The 11,352-nt window shown below is 36.1% G+C and overlaps 1 protein-coding gene across 2 annotated transcripts in view; it reads left to right on the forward strand.

Annotated features, from left to right (window-relative positions):
- LOC111161923 (tubulin gamma complex associated protein 5) overlaps positions 1-2,960 on the forward strand; it is an 82,864-nt gene extending 79,904 nt beyond the window's left edge. For both annotated transcript variants that reach the window (XM_022525996.1, XM_022525995.1), the window contains exons 22-23: positions 1,297-1,397; positions 2,602-2,960. In XM_022525996.1, coding sequence (XP_022381704.1) covers positions 1,297-1,397; positions 2,602-2,648 — 148 coding nt within the window. In that variant the 3' untranslated portion in view covers positions 2,649-2,960. The remainder of the gene's footprint in view (positions 1-1,296; positions 1,398-2,601) is intronic.
- The last annotated feature ends 8,392 nt before the right edge of the window (positions 2,961-11,352 follow it).

The following is an 11,352-nucleotide window of genomic DNA, read 5'->3' on the forward strand; positions in this document are numbered from 1 at the left end:
AAGTGTAGTTTAGAATTCTTAATTGCAGGATGAAAATAAAATTCTTACTTGCTTTGTTATGGCTGTCTCAAAATATGTAAAGCACATTTTTCTTTCCATATCACTGGGACGTAGAGGTGGAAATAATAACACTGCTGCATTTGCTTGGCTAAAATTGAATTGTTTCAGTTTCTTCAAAAAGTAAATTGTGAGAAAAACAACACGGAGTGAGGAGGACTTTAGAAGCATTATGAGCCATTATAGTTTATGGAAATTAATTGATCCTGATTCAGACGTAGAGCAGAAGAGTGAAAAATTTCAAAAGCAATGTGAATTTTGAACACTGGTTATTTGGTGATATTAAAAAATCATTGTTAAATATTTTCAAGCAAACGGTATTGTGGCTGTTGGTTTTTTTTTTTTTTAATATCTTTTCAGCGTAACAGTATTCATTGTATTGTGGCTGTTTTAAAAGGACTCTGTATCTTTAATGTATACACACTGAAGTATTTATGACCAAAGGGCTATGAGGTCTCAAATTTGTTTCTAAATGTGGTGGATCTGGGCTGTGCACAGAGCCTGTTTGCAGTAGATGACTGCTGAGGCTGGATGTGGATATGTGAGTGTCCTCTGCACTCTCTCCTATGTATGTTCCATATTGTCCATAATAAAGTTTTTATTTTTTTTAAAGATTTTATTTTTTATAACATTTTATTTAAATTCAATTTGTTAACATATAATGTATCATTAGTTTCAGAGTTAGAGTTCAGTAATTCATTAGTTGCATATAACACCCAGTACTCATTTCATCATGCAGCCTCCTTAATGCCCATCACCCAATTACCCTATCCTCCCACCCGCGGCCCCCCCCCACCAGCAATTCTGTTTGTTCCCTATAGTTAAGAGTCTCTGATGGTTTGTCTCCTTCTCTGATTTCGTCTTACTTGATTTTTCCTTCCCATTTTTTAATAACTTTAAAATGTAGGGTTTTATATCTTTAATGTATTTGTTGTTTCAAAAAGAAGATATGCAAATGAAAAATACAGAAATGTGTAATGGAAAACGGAACATCACCAGTTATCCCAGCTTCGGAACTCAGTACCACCCAAAAAGAGCATAGTTTTATGTCATAATGACTTTTTCCTTCAAATATTTGGAAAGTTTATATTTTAAAGTGGGGGAGGAAATTTTATATTTCATAATCTTTAGACTTACGAAATTAAACTGAAGTACATTTAAAATTAATCCAAAGGCATTTTGTAGCCTACCCTTAACCCTTTATATACTTACTAAATTGAAATTTACTTTCTTTCCTAGAATGGAATCTATAGAGAAAATGGAGTCCGATTTTAAAAACTGCCATATGTTTCTTGTAACCATTTTAAACAAAGCTGTCTGTAGAGGATCCTTTCCCCATCGTGAGTATACCATGTTAAATTATTAACTGCTTTTATGTTTTCTTGTACCTAAGGCTAATGTTACTATTTTGGTACTAATCTCATGAAGAATTAGAAAATTTCACCATTTCCAACATAGAAAATCTCTCAGCAATTGTGCCATGCTTTGACTTGTTTTTTCAGAATCACAACGTGGTGAGTGAATATCGGATGTAAAACGCTGAGACTAAAGATACTGCTTTTTAGTATATGATATGTTACACTAGTGGATTTCTAGAACTATTTTTTTTAATTTTATTTATTTATTTGACAGACAGAGATCACAAGTAGGCAGAGAGGCAGGCAGAGAGAGAGGAAGGGAAGCAGGCTCCCCGCTGAGCAGAGAGCCCGATGCGGGGGCTGGATCCCAGGACTCTGGGATCATGACCTGAGCCGAAGGCAGAGGCTTTAACCCACTGAACCACCCAGGCGTCCCTCTAGAACTATTATTAAGTAAAGCAGATGGCAGACTAGATCTCAGTCATATTTTACTATTATGTGTAGATTTTATAATTATTCCTTTTCAAAAAATAAGCATTGAGGTTTTTGTTTTGTTTTGTTTTGGTGATTTCAAAAACTCTAGGAAAGTACAGGTGTAACACTTCAATATACCATGTGAGGAGACAGGTCTGTGGATTGAGTCACAGGGAGGATAGAGCTGTTTCCTTTGTAGAAACAGAAGACTAAGTAATCTCTCTTTGCACAGCTTTTTTTTTTTTAATTTTTTTTAAGCATGCAGGGTTAATCTTTCCTTTTTCTGCATATTCTAATCATGATGTATTAGTTAAGAATAGCTGAACATTTAAAAAATTCTGTTAGAAACATGTTAGAGGAAACACTGACTTATTTGCCCATTTTTGCACTGGGTGATTGTTATGCAAATAGGATCCATTCATAAGTTAGAACATAGCATTTTGTTATGAACTGACTCCAGATTCTATAACATAGGGGACAACTGTGATTTGTTCAGTGAAATGCCAGGTGTTTTGTTTTCAACATTAATTTGAAATATAAAATAAATGCTACTTTTTCAATTTGTATTTAATAAGCCAATTATCATCTTTATTTACATTTAAAATAATAATTAAAAATTGGAAAGTCAAATACTTTCAGTTCTGAAATTATTGAAGCCTTATTTTCAAATATTTAAGCCTATTTTTTAACCTTATTTTTATTCTTTCCACAGTGGAGTCTCTCGCACTGTCACTCATGGCTGGCATGGAACAAAGTTAAATCTCTTTAATGTAGTAAATACCTAAGATTTGATCTTTATACATAAATAATTCCACCACATGCAGTTGAGAAATCAGAATCTCTATTTTGGTTCATTTTAAAAAAGTTGTCTATACTGTCTAGACAAGTACATTTATAGGTGTTTTCTTTGGAGATTATCGGATAGTATATATGCTTATGTGTATAAAATTATGTCAATAAAGGAAAATGTATATAAGCTGTTTATACTTATATGTCCTACTGTAAAATACATTTATGTGTATTTAAGTGTGAATTTTGTCATATTTGGAAATGCAGTCTAAAAAGAAAGCATTTTAGGGGCACCTGGGTGGCTCAGTGGGTTGGGCCGCTGCCTTCGGCTCAGGTCATGATCCCAGGTCCTGGGTTCGAGCCCCACATCGGGCTTTCTGCTCGGCGGGGAGCCTGCTTCCTCCTCTCTCTCTGCCTGCCTCTCTGCCTACTTGTGATTTCTCTCTGTCAAATAAATAAATAAATCTTTAAAAATAAATAAATAAATAAATAAAAATAAAAAGAAAGCATTTTAGATTCTATTCTCCTTTTGCTTGGCCACAGAAACTTTTGTATAGTTTTTCTTTGTTTCTGTTTTTACTTTTTTTTTTTAGGTCTTATTTAAATTCAAGTAGGTTAACATGTACTCTATTATTAATTTCAGGGGTAGAATTTAGTGATTCATCACCCACAGCTCTACTTCAAGCACTTTCCTTAATTCCCATCACCCAGTTACCCATCCCTAAAACCCACCTCCCTTCCAGCAACCCTCAATTTGTTCCCTATAGTTAAGAGTCTCTTATGGTCCCTCTCTGATTTTGTTTTATTTATTTTTCCTTCCCTTCCCCTATGTTCATCTGTTTTGTTTCTTAAATTCCACGTAGGAATGAAATCATATGGTATTTGTCTTTCTCTGACTGACTTATTTCCCTTAGCATAATACCCTCTAGTTCCATCCACATGTCATTGAAAATGGCAAGATTTCATTCTTTTTGATGGCTGAGTAATATACCACTCTCTCTATATATATCACATCTTTATTCATTCATCTATTGATGGACATTTGTGCTCTTTCCATATTTTGGCTATTGTGGATATTGCTGTAAACATTGGAGTGCATGTGCCCCCTTTGAATTACCATGTCTGTACCCTTTAGATAAATATGTAGTGGTGCAATTTCTGAGTCATAGGGTAGATCTATTTTAACTTTTTGAGGAACCTCCATAACTGTTTTCCAGAGTGACTGCACCAATTTGCATTCCCACCAACAATGTAAGAGGATTCACCTTTTTCCACATTCTTGCCAACATCTGTTCTTTCCTGAGTTGTGATTTTACCCATCCTGACCAGCTCATAGTTTCATTGATCTGTTTTATTGGTGTTTGTTGTTGTTTCTATTTTTTTAACATTTACTTATTTATTTATTTGAGAGAGAAAGCACAGTGGGCAGGGGCAGAGAGTGAGGGAGAGAGAGTCTTAAGCAGACTGCACACTGAGCACAAATCCCAATGCAGGGCTCAATCTCAAAATCCCAAGATCACGATCTTTGCCTAAACCAGGTGTCGAACTTTTAACTGACTGTGCCACCCAGGCAGCTTTCTATATCATTATTTCTGTTCTATATTATTTTCCTTCTCCTGGCTTTAGGCTTTATTTGCTGTTCTTTTTATAGCTCCTTAAGGTGTAAGGTTAGGTAGTGTTTGAGACTCTTCTTGCTTCTTGAGGAAGGCCTGTATTACAATATACTTACCTCTTAAGGCCACCTTTGCTGCATCCCAAAGGTTTTGGACTGTCGTGTTTTCATTCTGATTTGCTTCCATGTATTTTTAAAATTTATTTTATTTCCTGGTTTACCCATTCATTCATTAGTATGATGTTCTTTCATCTTCATGCATTTGTAGTCTTTTCAAATTTTTTCTTGTGGTTGACTTCAAGTTTCATAGTGTTGTGATCTGAAAATATGCATGGTATAATCTTGATCTTTTTATACTTGTGGAGTCCTGATTTATGACCCAGTATGTGATCTGTTCTGGAGAATGTTCCATGTGCATTTGAAAAGAATGTGTTTTCCTCTGCTTTAGGATGAAATATTCTGAATATATCTGTTAGGACCATCTCGTTCAGTATCACTCAAAGCCATTGTCCTTGTTGATTTTCTGCCTAGATGATCTGTCTATTGCTGTGAGTGGGGTGTTAAAATCCTCTGTTATTACTGTATTATCAGTGAGTTTCTTTATGTTTGTTATTAATTGATTTATATGTTTGGGTGCTCCCAAGTTGGGGGCATAAATATTTACAATTATTAGATATACTTGTTTGATAGACCCCTTAATTATAATATAGTGCCCTTCTTCATCTCTTATTACAGTCTTTGGTTTAAAATGTAGTCTGGGGGCACTTGGGTGGTTCAGTCATTAAGCATCTGCCTTTGGCTCAGGTCATGATCCCGGGGTCCTGGGATTGAGCCCAACATTGGGCTCCCTGCTCAGCAGGAGACCTGCTTCTCCCTCTCCTACTCCCCCTGCTTGTGTTCCCTCTCTCTGTCAAATGAATAAAATCTTTAAAAAATAAAAAAATGTAGTCTGTTATAAATATGGCTACTCTGGCTTTCTTTTGATATCCAGTAATGATAAATGGTTCTCCACCCCCTCACCTTAAATCTATAGGTATCTTTAGGTCTAAAATGAGTCTCTTGTATGCAACATATAGACAGTCTTGTTTTTTATTCCTTCTGATACTCTATGCCTTTTGATTGGAGCATTTAGTCCGTTTTACATTCAGAGTGACTATTTAAAGATAGTAATTCAGTGCTGATGGGCGGGGGTTGGAAGGCAGTAGGGGGATTGGGGTTGCCATCTTCTCTTGACCCCTGAGCAGTGAGTTCACACCCACCACTCTTCAGGAAGCTCTCACAAAAGATCAAACAATCACCTTTCTTGTGTCCCCAGCTTCCTTCTGATCCCTGCCTTCACCCTGCCCGCCTCCGAGCTGTCCGCCTGCTAGGTGGTACAGTACTCCTGTGTTTTATCTCAGGCACAGGGCTAAGTTTCAAAACTCCAAATTTTAGAGATCCCTGAGGCACAATGCTGATTCTCTGGGTAAGGGTCTCCCCACGCTTTTGCCATTTGCCAGTTTGTCCCAGAAGTCAGTTGTGTGATAGCACAGCAGTTTGGAGTTTATGGTAAAGATCGGCAAAAAGACAGCACCATGGTTTGCTGCCCTCACCCAGTGTCTTTGTTCCTATGCAAGGGAACAGGGCAGCTCAGTAGTGCCCATGAGGTCTTTTGTCCCCGGAGCGATTGTGTCCCCTCTCCCAAATGCACTGTAAGCAGGAAAATTGTTTCTCCCCGTGGGACTGTGGGGATCCTGAGACCACACGGCCTGCTCCCAGGCTTCCATCCTCCTTTCCCACCAGAGCACTGCCAAACCTACCAGGCAAAACCTCCAAAACTTCAGACTTTGTGCTCCACTGCTTATCAGTCTTTGTGGTAGTAAGCCCTTTTCCTTTTCCCAGGCAGTAGTTTTGGGGAAGAGTTTTTCTTGTGACAATGCTCTTGTTTTTGTTTGTTCGCTTTTACAAATCAGGTCAGATTCTTTGCATTGAGTTAGTTAGAACTTAAGTTTGAATTAAGTTTTCTATTTACTGGTTTGTAAATTGACTTTCTCTTTTTATTTTTTCTATTTTTTAAACTTTTATTTTTAATAATCTCTACACCCAACATGGGGCTCAAACTTAAAACTCCAAGATCAAGAGTCACATGCTCTACTAACTGAGCCAGACAGGTTCCTCTACTTTCTACCTTAAAGTCAAGTATATCGAGGTAAAACTTGGGTTAAAGTTAATCTTTTTAGATATGCAGCTCTGTGAATCCTGATGTACCCATTACTCCAGTCAAAATAGAGAAGTTTTATAATCTCCAGAAGTTCTCACATGCCCTTTTGTGTCAGTCTTCCCCCAGCCCCTGGCAACAACTTAATCTGTTCTCTGTCCTGTGGTGTTGTCTTTTCCAGAATATCATATAAAAGAAACCATATATTTCTGTGTAGCCATTTGAGGATGGGTTAACATAACACTGCTTTTGAGATTCATCCAGGTTGTTAATTTATGTCTTCTCATTGCTGAACAATATTGTGTTGTATGAATTGGTATTATTTATTCATAGACCAAGTCATGGACATGTGGATGGGCTCTTGGTTTGGGCCCTCATGAATAGAGCTGCTGTAAACATTTGTGTCAGGTTTTCATGTGAACATAATTTTACTTCCTCTTGGGTAAATACCTGGGACTGGGATTGGTAGGCTATGATAAGTATTTGTTTAATATTATAGAAAACCTTTTTCCAAAGTGGTTATGCCATTCTATATTCCCACCAGCAAAGTATGAAAATTCCAGTTGTTCTACATTCACATCAGGTCTCCATATTGTCAGTTTCTTGTTTTATTTTGCCACTTTTAATAGGTGTGTAAATGGTATGTAATTGTGCCGAATTTTTTAAATCTATTTTTTAGTAATCTCTACACCCATTGTGGGGCTTGAACTCACAATCCTGAGATTAAGAGTTGCATGCTCTTCTGACTGAGCCAGGCAGGTGCCCCTAATTATGTTGAATTTTCTAAAAATTTACTTTTTAGGGCACTTACGTGGCTCCGTCCGTTAAGTGTCTGCCTTTGGCTCGGGTCATGATCCCAGAGTCCTAGGTTCGAGTGCCACATTAGGCTCCCCACTCAGCAAGGTGTCTGCTTCTCCCTCTGCCCCTCCCCCTGCTTGTGCTTGCTCTTTTTCTCTTCAAATACATAAATAAAATCTTATAAATAAATAAAAATTAAAATTTACTTTTTAGAATTGAGATATAACATATATAGTAAAACATACAGATCTTACAGCTGTAGTTTGATAAGTTTTGACAAATGTGGATGCCTGTGTAACCAAAAAAGCTATAGAACATTTCCATTACCCTAGAAAGCTGCCCCTTGCCCCTTTGGCACGATGCCCTACCCAGAGGCAACCACTGCTCCAGTTTACATCAATATACATTAGTTTTGCTTATTGTTAACTTTATATAAATGGAATCATATACCATGAATCCTTTTAAGTCTGGTTTCTTTTTCATCAACATAAAGATCTTGAAATGGTTGTTGTGTGTGTCAGCAATGTGTTACTTTTTTAGAAATGGACTTTATTTTGGGGGACAGTTCTGGGTTCGCAGCAAAATTCGCTGAGGAAGGTAGAGATTTCCCATATACCCGCTCTCCTTGCACATCCTCCCATACTATCAACATCTTGTACCAGAGCTATACATTTACTTATATATTTATTATAGTCAGTGAACCTACATTAACACATTCTCACCCAAAGTCCATTCTTTACATTAGGATTAACTTTTGGTGTTACACATTCTGTGGTTTTTGACAAATGTATAATGACTTGTACCTACCATTATAGTGTCCTTCAGAGTAGTTCTACTGCCCTAAAAGTCCTCTGTGTTCCATCTATTCATTCTTCTATCCCTCCAGCCCTTGACCTTTTTACTTTCTCTGGTTTTGCCTTTTCCAGAATGTCGTATAATTTAAATAATCCAGTTCTAGCACCATTTGTTTAAAAACCGTTCTTTCTCCATTAACTCTTTTGGCATTTTAGTTTTACAAAATCAATCTGTAAGTCTATTTCTGGACTCCTCTGTTTCATTAATCTGTTTGTCTTTTTGCCAGTACCACACTAATCTTGATTACTGTGGCTTTATAGAAAGTCTTGAAATGAGGTAATGAAGTCCTCTAATATTGTCCTTCGAGATTACTTTGATTATTCCAGGTCTTTGCATATTCATAAAAATTTTAGAATCAGCCTGTCATTGACAAAATGCCTGCTGGAATTAATTTGGGTTCTGGTGATTTTGTATGTCATTTGGAAAGAACTGACATCCACATGGAATCTTCTAATTCATAAATATGGTATATCTTTTCATTTCGATATTTAATCTCTCTGAATAATCCTTTATAGTTGCTCTGAGCAACTTTATAGTTGTCAATGTAAAGATCTTGTATATCTTGTATTAAATGCATCCCTATAAGTTAATATTTTCAATGTTATATTTTATGATCTTTGGCTTCTAATATTTTATTATAAAAATTTCAATCATACAGGAAAGTTGAAAGAATTTTACAATGAACCCACCACCTAGTTTTGTCCTATAAATACCACTTTATTATATTTGCTTATTTAAAATTTTTCAGGATGTTGCTCTAATATAGAAATACTTTTTATATTGACCTTGAATCTTACAAACTTATTAAATTCACTTATTTGTTTTAGTAGTTTGAGATTCCTTTATATTTTCAACATACACAATTATGTCACTTATGAATAAAGACAGTTTTTACTTATTTTCCAATCTTTATGCCTTTTATTTCTTTTTCCTCTTTATTGCACTGGCTAGAACCTCCAGTATAATATTGCAGAAGTGTTGGGAGCAAATAGGTTTACCTTGTTCCTGACCTTAGAAGTAAAAGCATTTGATCTACCATTAAGTATGGCATTTTTTTACAGGTGTTTTTTTATTAGGTTGAGAAAGTATTTTTCTATTCCTAGTTTGTTGAGAGTTTTTAATCATGAATGGTTGTTGGCTTTTTTTCAAATATACTTGCACATCTATTAAGATGATTAGATGTTTTTTGTCCCTTCTGTTGTTAATATGTGATTACATTGTTTGATTTTCAAATGTTGAACCAACCCTGCATTTATGAGATAAATCCTCTCGTAAATTTGATTTACTTAAATACTTGATATCATTAGGGAATTTGGGGTCCATCTAATGAGGGATTTTTTTCTGTAATTTTCTTTTCTTGCAGTCCCCTATAAATTTGTTATCAGGGTTATGTTGTACTCATAAAATGTTTTATCCCTTTTATCGCCTTATGCCTTAATTGTTCTCATTATTTAGCTTCAACTTTCTTTTGGTTTAATTTGCTTTTTTTTTTTCCTTGAGTCTAACCAAATGGGCCTCCAACTTAACACTTTCTCTTCAGGAGTATCTTTCAGAATCTTTGTTCAGTTTTTTTGACTACCAGCTGTTGTGCTACTCCTTGGATCTTTGATATCTTACCATACACATGCATAGGTTAGGAATCAAAGATCCAAGAAGAGTTTAATACCTGAAGTCCAAGGTCAATGAGACTTCAGCTTTCTGGTTGAGATTGGTCTGCTCTGTGCTGTGCATTCTGGAAGTGCTCTTAGAGAAAGCCATATAGATGTGGGTCTCACCCAGTATCATTCCCTTTTCTAAGGTAAGTAACCTTAATTTTTGCCTTCTTTTGTTCATTTTCTAATTTTTAGTGACCTATCAAGTTTATTAACCCTTTGTCAGAATAATGTTTTAAATATCAGAATTTGTATTTTACAGTTCTAAAGTTTTTTTTTTAATTTCCCATTTCTTTCCTGAAATACCTATTTTCTTTGCCATGTATGCCATCTATTCTTGCAAATTCCTCAACACACCTATAATTATTTCAAAGTACTTGGCTGTTTTTCCTCAATTATGACATTTTTTTGTATGTATCACACTTAGTTACATGTCTTTAAATTTTGAGAGTTTTTTCTAGATGTCTATAAAAGAACATTGCACAACTATTGGGTACTTACCCCAAAGATACAGATGTAGTGAAAAGAAGGGCATTCTGTACCCCAGTGTTCATACCAGCAATGGCCACAGTTGCCAAACTGTGGAAAAGCCAAGATGTCCTTCAACAGACAAATGGATAAAGAAGATATGGTCCATATATACAGTGGAGTATTATGCCTCCATCAGAAAGGATGAATACCCAGCTTTTGTATCAACATGGATGGGACTGGAAGAGATTATGCTGAGTGAAATAATTCAAGGAGAGTCAATTATCGTATGGTTTTGCTTACTTGTGGAGCATAAGGAGTAACACCGAGGACATGGAGAGATGGAGAGAAGTGAGTTGGGGGAAATTGGAGGGGGAGACAAACCCTGAGAGACTGTGAACTCTGAGAAACAAACTGAGGGTTTTGGAGGGGAGGAGAGTGGGGGGGCTGGGTGAGCCTGGTGGTGGGTATTATGGAGGGCATGGAGCACTGGGTGTGGTACATAAACAATGAATTCTGGAACACTGAAAAGAAATTTAAAAAAAAAAAAATATTGCACATTATAACATAATATCACTTTATTCCAGAGAATACAAGTCTGTCCTTGGCAGTATTGTGATTTAGAATAAGAAATACATATATTTGGTCTTTGTCCTATTCCTGGCACAAATCTCCTAAAACCCTTAGGATTTCCTGTGATGGAAACAATAAATGTATCTTTTGCTATGTTAATGAGGTGACTTTTGTAAACTTTCTGGGTAACCTAAGGATGAAGGTTAGTCACCAGAGGAACCAACTATGTGATTAGGGGGTTGGAACTTTCAGTCTCACTTCTTGCCTTTGGGGAGGGGAGAAGGACTAATTTTTTTTTTTTTTAGAAGAACTAAATATTGACTTCAATAACAAATGGCCAAGATTTAATCAATCATGCTTATGTAATAAATCCTTCTTAAATACCTAAAGTCAATAGAGTTCAGAGAGAGCTTTTGGGTTGGTGAACACATGGAGGTTCTAGAATTGTGGAGTGCCTAGAGAGGGCATGGAAGCTATGTGCCCCTTCCCCTATGTCTTTTGCACTATGCATCTCTTTCA

The sequence above is a fragment of the Enhydra lutris genome, unplaced genomic scaffold, assembly GCF_002288905.1.
Source record: "Enhydra lutris kenyoni isolate GAN:26980312 unplaced genomic scaffold, ASM228890v2 scaffoldscaffold87, whole genome shotgun sequence".
Taxonomy (NCBI): Eukaryota; Metazoa; Chordata; class Mammalia; order Carnivora; family Mustelidae; genus Enhydra; species Enhydra lutris.